The 10,000-nt window shown below is 50.7% G+C and overlaps 1 protein-coding gene across 1 annotated transcript in view; it reads left to right on the plus strand.

Annotated features, from left to right (window-relative positions):
- Window positions 1-10,000, plus strand: part of LOC146237493 (voltage-dependent T-type calcium channel subunit alpha-1I-like) — a 52,204-nt gene that overhangs the window by 7,131 nt on the left and 35,073 nt on the right. Inside the window, exons 4-8 of the mRNA XM_084685945.1 lie at window positions 1,448-1,607; window positions 5,698-6,043; window positions 6,282-6,374; window positions 8,641-9,010; window positions 9,165-9,535. Of these exons, the coding sequence (XP_084542071.1) occupies window positions 1,448-1,607; window positions 5,698-6,043; window positions 6,282-6,374; window positions 8,641-9,010; window positions 9,165-9,535 (1,340 nt within the window). The remainder of the gene's footprint in view (window positions 1-1,447; window positions 1,608-5,697; window positions 6,044-6,281; window positions 6,375-8,640; window positions 9,011-9,164; window positions 9,536-10,000) is intronic.

A 10,000-nucleotide genomic window follows, 5' to 3' on the forward strand; every position in this document is an offset into this window, starting at 1 on the left:
CCCTCCACCCATCCAGCTTCCCATCAATCCAGAGAGTGAGAGACAGAGAGTGTTGCGAGGGATGAAGAGGAAAGAAAGAGGAGGAGAGGACACTGGGAAATTGAATTGAGCATTTTATTATGAGTTCTATGAGAACAAGCACTGCACACACACACACATTTCTCCCTCCTTCTCCATCTGTCTCTCTCTCTCTTCTCTGGCTCTACCTCCTTCTTCTCCTCCTCATCCATCTCTCCCTCCCTCCTTTCCTCAGGCTCTATCTTTCAGCCTCTCTCTCTCCCCTTCCCCATCATCTACCATTCCCTTCAATTAGCTTCTAATGAACTCTCATTGGGTGGATCCAAATATTTCAATGCTGCGGTTTACCTCAGGGCACACATATGCGTCGCGCCGCGCAACGTTAAATGCACATGCGCCTCCTCCACCACCACCACCTCCACCCCTGTATGGAAACCCAGAATGGATCCCACAGAACGAGCACTACAGTCAGAACTGAGGCCACACATCAGGAAGGCACCTGGGCTTGTGGGGTTTGGTTTAGTAGGGAAGACTACATTGATCCGAGAGGCTGGGATTGAAAGCCATGCAGATTTAAAATGAGGAGTGTGTGTGTGTGTGTGTGTGTTGTGTTTAATTGCTCCTGCGTTATTTGGAGGCTTATAAAAGAAGCAGTTATTAAACTCCATTTACCCTCAAGCTTCATCTCCAGGGAACCTTCATCTACATTCTTCTGGGAGTCAGAGACACACACACACTCTCACACACACACTCACACACACACTCACACACACACACACACTCTCATACACACTCTCACACACACACTCTCATACACACTCTCTCATACACACACTCACACACACACACTCTCTCATACACACACTCACACACACACACTCTCACACACACACTCTCTCACACACACACACACACTCTCTCACACACACACACACACACACACTCTCACACACACCAGAAGAGGCAGTTCATCAACAGAGGAGAAGCTAAGGAGACCACGTTGACTGATGGAACTGTCTCCAGAGACCTGCATCAGTTAGCTACAGCGGTGACTCTGGTTCCTGTCACCCCCCCAGGCTAGCGGTCACCCCCTTCCTGCCCTCTCGCCCCCAGGGACCCTCCTTCATGAAGGCGTCTCTGGCTGCCTGATCAGAAACACAGGAAGTGATTATGTAGGACCCCAGGGGGGGGGGGGGGGGGGACCTAATCACCACCTGCACACTTAACCCTGCTTATGAGGCGGAGGCAGAGGGAAGGGTCAGGGATGGAGGCTGTGTGTGCTATAGGGCCCGCACACACACACACACACCACACAACTGCACCTTCCATGCTGCTACAGAATTAGTTTGTTAATGAACTGTGTGTGTGTGTGTGGATGTGAATGTGTGTGTGTGAATGTGTGTGTGTGTGTGTGAATGTGTGTGTGCAGGCATGCGTATCCTGGTGAACCTGCTGCTGGACACCCTGCCCATGCTGGGGAACGTGCTGCTGCTCTGCTTCTTCGTCTTCTTTATCTTCGGCATCATCGGAGTGCAGCTGTGGGCGGGGCTTCTGAGGAACCGCTGCTACCCCCAGGAGAACTTCACCCTGTGAGTCACACCTTCCAGCTTTACCATCTCTCTCTCTCTCTCTCTCTCTCTCTCTCTCTCTCTCTCTCACTCTCTCTCTGTGTCTCTCTCTGTGTCTCTCTCTGTGTCTCTCTCTGTGTCTCTCTATGTGTGTCTCTCTCTCTCTCTCTCTCACTCTCACTCTCTCTCTCTCTCTCTCTTTCTCTCTCTCTCTCTCTCTGTGTCTCTCTCTCACTCACTCTCTCTGGCTCTCTCTCTCCCTCTCTCTCTCTCTCTCTCTCTCTCACTCTCTCTCTGTGTCTCTCTCTGTGTCTCTCTCTCTCTGTCTCTCTCTCTCTCTCTCTCTCTCTCTCTCTCTCTCTCTACCTCCAGCTCTCTCTACCTCCAGCTCTCTCTCTCTCTCAATGTAATTCAATTTAGCTTTATTAGCATGACAGTCATTACAACCGTAGTGCCAAAGCAAGAAGTACAACAACAGGCAACCATACATTAACAACACCGTTCAAAAACAACATAAGGAACGACAGTCAGTATTGTCCGGAACATGTGGTGACAGCAGTGTCAAGAACAGAAAACATCATATCAAAACAAAAATAACTCAAGTACATAGCTACATCTCTCTCTCTCTACCTCCATTTCCCTCTTTTCTTTGTTGGACAGAGAGAGCGTGTGTGCATGAGAGAAAGTGAGAGCGGGAGAGAGTTTGTGTGTGTGACATTCTGACCTTTTCTCTCTGAATGAGAACCTTGATGATTAATTGCATCATCATCTTCAATTTGCTGATATTACGATGGAAAGATATTGGACAATCCTTTCATCAACTCATACCCCTCTGTCTCTCTGTCTCTCTCTCTCTCTCTCCCTCTCTCTCTCCTTCGCTCTCTTTCTCTCTTCTGTAAAGTGGTAATAATGGGTTGATAACAAATCTAAATTTGCACAATGCAAATATAATTATCTCCCTGCTGATTCCTACAGTTAATTAACCTCTCTCTCTCCCTACCTCTCTCTCTCTCCCTACCTCTCTTTACCTCCCCCTGTCTCCCCCATTCTCTCCTTATCTCTCTCTACCTCTCTCTCTCTCTCTCTCTCTCTCTCTTTCCTCCATGCTTGGAAGGATAGGCTGCATCTCTCTTCTTCTCTCCTTTCTTGTTCTCCTCCCCTCCTTCCTTCTTCCTGGGGGCAATCTGCCTCCGTCAGGATGTCACATTCTAGGAGGGAGAGAGAGATATCTGTCTTTCATAAACAGCCAGTGGAACTGTGAGGCGTGTGAATTGTGTGAAGCGTGTCATGGTCAGGCTCAGGCGGAGGTGTGAATGAGGTGATCGAACACCATCTCCTGCTTAAGAGTTTAGAATCAGAAAATGTCACAAGCATCTAGGAGTGAAACAAATCGTTTTACCCTCCCTCTTTCCATTTTCTCTTTCTCTTCCTCTTTCTGTAAAACTGACCCCTGCCTCCACTTTGTTTCTCTCTTCTTTGCAACTCTCTTTTTCTTTTTCTCTCTGTATGTCTCTCTGTCTCTCTCTCTGTCTCTCTCTCTGTCACACACACACGCACACACTGACAGACTTGTGTTCTCTGGTAACCCCCCACCTGCTGTGTTGACGAATCACACGCTCTGTGCCATACCAGCAGGGGATTGTGGGTAATAAGGAGCATGCCCATTCCCTGTCACAGCAGGGTAGTCTGGGTAAGGGAGAGAGAGCTTCTGTACACCACCTCTCTCTTTCTCTCTCTGTGTCTAACTTTCTCTCTTTCTCTCTCTCTCTCTCTCTCTCTCTCTCTCTCTCTCTCTCTCTCTCTCCTCTCTCTCTCTCTCTCTCTCTCTCTCTCTCTCTCTCTCCCTGTCCTTCTCGTCTCTCTCCCTCTGTCTCTCTCTGTGTCTCTTATTTTACCTAGTTTGTTTTGACAGCAGTTCTAAAGCCCATGAAGCCACACACACACACACAGACACACACACTGAGTCACCGACACACAGACACACACACACACACACTGACACAAACAGACACACACACAGACACACACACACACACACACACACACAGGTGTGCACACACACCTAATGATTATGGAACAGAGGAGCCAAGAGGAGGAGGAGAGAAGTGGAGGAAGGATGAAAGGATAAGGGTGAATTGAGAAGAAAAGATTGTCGAGGAAATGAGAGATGAAGGAAGGATGGAACTGGTGATAACCATGGCAACCATATTAGCGATGACCGAGGCAGAGAGAGTTAATTATGGGATGTGAGTTCCACCTGACGCTCCCAGCTAGTGTCACGTAACACACACATATACACACACACACACACATACGCACATGAACAGACTAATGTTTCAGAACCTCAGTCGTGAAATAACAGATATTACTATGCTTCAGTTGATTGCATTTGAATCCTTGTGGATTTTGCGGCATATTTGAAGAAAAACTATTCCCAAGCACACATACAAACACACAGGGATGGGCAAGCTACTTGATATGTGTAGTGAGCTAAGCTACTAGCTACTCAACAATAAATTCAGCTTCACTACATAGAAGCTACTACTCATAAAAATGTAGCAAGCTAAGTTACAAAAATGTGTCAAAAGTAGCTTGATACATTAGTAGCTACTTTCACTAAAAAAAAAACTGCATGCCAAGTCAATGCAATTTTAGTGATCAACACATTTGTGAGCCAGATAAAGGCAACATATGTTTAGATGTATTTATTGAGCAATAGCCTAATCCAAAATGCTAATACACAATTGTTGTTATCTAGTCAGACTGGCCGCGCAGGCACTGTGTGAGTGGAGATGAGACGATCATAGCCCTCGCTGTACTCAGCTCTCGTGAGATCGGTTGTAACGTGAACTGCAGAACGGGATATGTGAGATGCTTTTTCCGTGCTTTGCTTTTCAGATGTGTCCAGGTGAAATTAGCTTTCGAGGACGCTACTGCGCTACTTAATCAATAAAAGAGCTTAGCCACTGAAAAGTTACTTGGTTTTGTAAATAGCGACGTAACAGCCAAGCTACTGACAAATGTAGTTAAGCTAGTAGCATCGCTACAAGTAGCGAAGCTACTGCCCATCACTGCAAACACACGTACAAACACACGTACAAACACACGTACAAACACAGAATGAAATAATGAGCCACACGTGGGACACACACACACTCTGCACACACACACACACACACACGCACACACACAGCGTTTGGAGCAGCGTTGCGGGGGTCAGAGGAGGATGAATCAGCAGGTGATTTGGCTCTGTCGCCGTGGGGACTGAGGGACGTGTTCCGCTGGACCGCTTTCCCGCTTTACCGGCTGTCCCCTGGCCTCCCGTTTAGCTCCGAGACCAAAACACAAACTCCTGACATCCCTCAGGCACTGTGTGTGTGTGTGTGTGTGTGTGGGAGAGAGATGCAAACAAACAAAATGCCAGGGTGACCAGGGAACAAATATGCTAATGTCTTTGGCAAGAAATAGAACTGAGAAAGAGAGAGAGGAAAAGGAGAGAGCAAGAGAGGGAGTGAGTTCAAGGCTTTAAACAGGTGTTGATCCTGTTAGAGGAAGCATATCCATGACGATGTAGAACAGACTTTTCCCATGCCAGGTCAAATGAAATTGATGGGAACGCCTTGGATCATTACTCTCTCTCTCTCTCTCTCTCTCAGTCTCTCTCTGTCTCTCTCTCTCTCTCTCTCTCTCTCTCTCTCTCTGTCTCTCTCTGTCTCTCTCTCTCTCTCTCTCTCTCTCTCTGTCTCTCTCTCTCTGTCTCTCTCTGTCTCTCTCTGTCTCTCTCTCTGTCTGTCTCTCTCTCTCTCTCTCTCTCTCTCTCTCTCTCTGTCTCTCTCTGTCTCTCTCTCTCTGTCTCTCTCTCTCTCTCTCTCTCTCTGTCTCTCTCTCTCTCTCTGTCTCTCTCTGTCTCTCTCTCTCTCTCTCTGTCTCTCTCTCTGTCTGTCTCTCTCTCTCTCTCTCTCTCCTTCTCTTTTTCTGTCTGTCTCTGGCTCTCGGTTTGATAAATAAAGTACACACATATCCTTCCTTTCCCCTGTGCGTGCGCTTGCATGTGTGTGCACACGTATATCTGCGTGTGTGTGTGTGTGTGTATGCCCCCCCTCCCCCCCAGCACCACGGGCGTCGCCCTGCCCCGCCCCTACTACATGGCGGACGACGACGACGAGCGGCCCTTCATCTGCTCACTGGCCGTGGACAACGGCATCATGGCGTGCTCGGACGTGCCGGCGCGGCGCCAGGGCGGGCGCACCTGCTGCATGAGCAAGGAGGACGCCCTGTCCCGGCAGGCCCAGGGGCTGGGCGCCGAGCCGCTGCCCGGCAATGGCAGCACGGGCGCGGAGGGGCTGTGCGTCAACTGGAACCAGTACTACACACGCTGCCACACCGGCTACACCAACCCTCACAAAGGAGCCATCAACTTTGATAATATCGCCTACGCCTGGATCGTCATCTTCCAGGTGGGCGTGTGTGTGCTGTTTGTGTGTGCTGTGTGTGTGTGCTGTGTGTGTGTGTGTGTGTGGATGCTGCACATGTGTGTGTGTGTCCTGTGTGTGTGCACTGTACGTGTGTGCTTGTTTTCTTTTATATGTGTGTGTTTTGTTCTGTGTGTGGTCTTCTACATGTGTGTGTGTGTAAGTGTGTCTTATTCTATGTATGTGTTCTGGTGTGTGTGTTCTGACCTGTGTGTGTCCCCAGGTGATCACTCTGGAGGGCTGGGTGGAGATCATGTACTACGTCATGGACGCCCACTCCTTCTACAACTTCATTTACTTCATCCTCCTCATCATCGTGAGTGACAGCCGCCGCAGCCAATCACAGCGAAACATCATCATTGTGACGGTCACATCTCAGTTAATTGAACAGTACAGATAAACAGCAGGCACAAACTATACACGCACACACACACATTCAAAAGCCACTGTGGGATACTTTGAGTCAGATTATGCAGTTAGATCTTTTCATTCTGTTGCCAAGTTACTGAGTGGAGGATGTCACTGCAGTAGAACACTGTAATCTATCTCTGTCTACCCCTCTTCTCTTCTTCTCTCTCTCCCTCTCTCTCTCTCTCTCTCTCCCTCTTCCTCTCTCACTATATCTCTCTCTTTCTCTCCCCCTCTCTCTGTTGAAAGATGCATTCTGTTTAGATTCTAAAGAACTGGTCAAACATCCCCCATAATCCTCTTTGCTCTCTCTGATAAAACACTTACAGCAGCCTCTGCCCTCCTACTGTGTGTGTTTCAATACGTTCTCTTAAAGCAGTGTGACTCCCCTCTCTCTCCTTTTTCCTTCCCCCTCTCCCCTCTCTCTCCTTTTTCCTCTCCCTTCTCCCCTCTCCTCTCTCTCCTTTCTACTCTCTATTCTCTCCTCTCCGTCTTGTCACTTATGTAACACAATAACTTTTATTGTCTTTTTATTGCTGTTTTAATTAGCTGTATTAATATGCACTCCCCCTCCTCGATCCACACCTCTCAACCTGCCTCTCTCTCCTTGTTCTTGAAGACATCCGTCAAGGCTGTGTCATGAGCCAAGTGCCCTCTCTCTCTCTCTCTCTCTCTCTCTCTCTCTCTCTCTCTCTCTCTCTCTCTCTCTCTCTCTCTCTCTCTCTCTCTCTCTCTTACTCTCTCTCTCTTCTCTCTCTTTCTCTGTCTCTCTCTCCCTCACACATTCAGACACACAGACACACGTGGCTAAGTGAGGCTAAGGACTGTGTCACCTCTGTCAGAGGGTCTGGAGCTGGTGAGTTGACAGTCTCCTCTCCTCAGGCTGGGTGTCTCTGAGGATCGCTCTGTCAGTGGAGGTCTTTACTGTCGACACAAGCCAGCCCAGAACACAACACAGAACAGGACAGGAACAAAGCAGAACAGAGTGGACTAGAACCGAGTCGAGCAGAGCAGAGCAGGATGAAGCAGACAAACACTGAACACTCACACTCTACGTCCCTCAGTGTAGTTATATCCTCAGTATAAATATTTGATCATACATCTCTCAGTGTGTCTGATCGCCGTGGCGACCCTCTTCCCTCATCTGAGCCCCCTCAGCTTAGAGCATCGGCATGGAAACCAGCGACCAGCAGTCTGTGCCCACAAATCCCTGCTTCAATCAATAAGGACCAGCAAGCTCACAAAGGCAGCTCTTCTATAGATCTCTCTCTTACACACACACACACACAGACACACACACACACACACACACACACACATGCACACAGATGGGATCAGATACGGACTAGAGCAGAGTTATCTGGATTTACCATCAGTATTGATCTGAGAGGAGAGACTGAGGATTCTCTCTCTCTCTCTCTCTCTCTCTCTCTCTCTCTCTCTCTCTCTCTCTCTCTCTCTCTCTCTCTCTCTCTCTCTCTCTCTCTCTCTCTCGGAGCCTGGCCTGGTCTAATCTTCACCTTCGCTGCCATTACCCTCCTTTCAACCGTCCCCTATCTTCCTGCTCCTTATTGTCCGTCTCTTTCTGTGCCTCCTGGTCAGTGTCCCTGTCTTCATCTCTACTTCCTCTCTGCTCCCTTCCACTCTCTCCCTCTGTCCTACCTTTCTTTTTTCTCTCCTTCCCTTTCTCTCTCTCTTTCCTCTCTTTTTAGGATCACTCTCCCGTGTCTTTGAAGGCTTTCCATTATGAAGGGCTCATCTTTTATTCATCTAACATGGAACCAGCTAGTCTACAGTTGATAAACGTCACCTTAGTTCCCCTTTCCTCTCTCTCTCTCTCTCTCTCTCTCTCTCTCTCTCTCTCTCTCTCTCACTCTCTCTCTCTCTCTCTCTCTCTCTCTCTCTCTCTCTCTCTCTCTCTCTCTCGTTCTCTCTGTCTACCTCCCTTTCTCTCTCTCTCTTTCCTCTCCTTCAGTCTTTCCCCCTAGATCCCCCCCCCCTCCCTCCCTCCCATCACCTCCTTCCTCGCGGTTGACGTGCGGCCAGGCGGTCATCGCCACCCCGCACGTCTCTCGCACACTTCCCCAGTGCGTCCCCAGCCCCCCTGCGGTCCGTCCGACGTGTTTCCCCCCCCCTCCCTCAGCCAACCTTGCTTTCCGTTTCCTCCTCCCCAGATCGGCTCCTTCTTCATGATCAACCTGTGCCTGGTGGTGATCGCCACGCAGTTCTCGGAGACCAAGCAGCGGGAGCACCAGCTGATGCAGGAGCAGAGGGCTCGCTGCCTGTCGTCGTCCACCGTGGCCAGCCTGGCAGAGCCGGGCGACTGCTACGAGGCGCTCTTCCAGCTGGCGTGTCACGTGCTGCGCAAGGCCAAGCGCCGCTCGGCCGCCCTGTACCGCGCGCTGACGGGCCGGCCCCGCGGCTTCGCCGGGCCCGGGAGGGCGGGGGCGGGCGGAGGAGGGGCGGGGGCCGGGCGGGCCGGAGGAGGGGAGAGGAGGAATGCGAACGGAGGCGGGAGGGAGAGGAGGGGAGAGAGGGGTCGCGGTGAGTGAGTGGGGGCGGGGGGTCTTTCCGATGTGTCTTGGCTCCCCGGGAAGCTGCTCGCGAGCAGTCTCTTCACCTCTTTCTCCTCTTCTTCTTTTTCCTCCGTTTTTCTTCATCATCCCTTCCATTCCTCCTCCCCCCCTCCCTCCTCCAGCCCCCCCCTGCCCCCACCACTCCAAGCCAGACCACGCCTCCCCAACCGCCCTCACCGTGTCTCCCTCCCCGACCGACGGCTGTCCCCATTGCACCGTGGCCCTGTCGATCAGCCCGGCCAATCAGGAGGCGGGGGAGGGTGCCATGGAGGAGACGGACAAGGCGGGCGGCCAATCGGAGGAAAAAAAGGAGGAGGCGGGAAGCGGGGACGAGGCCAAGCCCTCTGGGGGGCGTGGCCTGCGGTGCAGGGAGTTGGGGTACGAGGTGAAGATGAAACTGTGGGGGATCGTGGAGAGCAAGTACTTCAACAGAGGGATCATGATCGCCATCCTCATCAACACCATCAGCATGGGCATCGAACACCACAACCAGGTAAGCTGCCTGTCTGCCTGTCTGCCTGCCTGCCTGCCTGCCTGCCTGCCTGCCTGCCTGCCTGCCTGCCTGTCTGCCTGTCTGCCTGTCTGCCTGTCTGTCTGCCTGTCTGTCTGTCTGTCTGTCTGTCTGTCTGTCTGTCTGCCTGTTTGTATCTCTTTATGTCTGTCGATCTCTATTCCTCTGACTCTCTCCACATCCTCTCCTCTCTTTCTCTATAGCTCTTCTCATCTTCTCTGTAGTCAGTGTAGCTTCATGTGTTCCCTCCTCCATCTCCTATTCAGGTTGCCCTGGGGTCACACACACACACACACACACACAGGCTGTCAGGTTCACACAGTACTAAAACACTGCACACTTCCTCTCTCTTTCTTATCTCCTCTCTCTCTCTACCTCTCTCTCTCCTCTCTTTCTCCTCTCTCTCTCTCTCTCTCTCTCGCTCTCGCTCTCGCTCTCGCTCTCTCT

Source organism: Hypomesus nipponensis, chromosome 21 (genome assembly GCF_054491055.1).
Source record: "Hypomesus nipponensis isolate SF chromosome 21, ASM5449105v1, whole genome shotgun sequence".
NCBI classification, from domain to species: Eukaryota; Metazoa; Chordata; class Actinopteri; order Osmeriformes; family Osmeridae; genus Hypomesus; species Hypomesus nipponensis.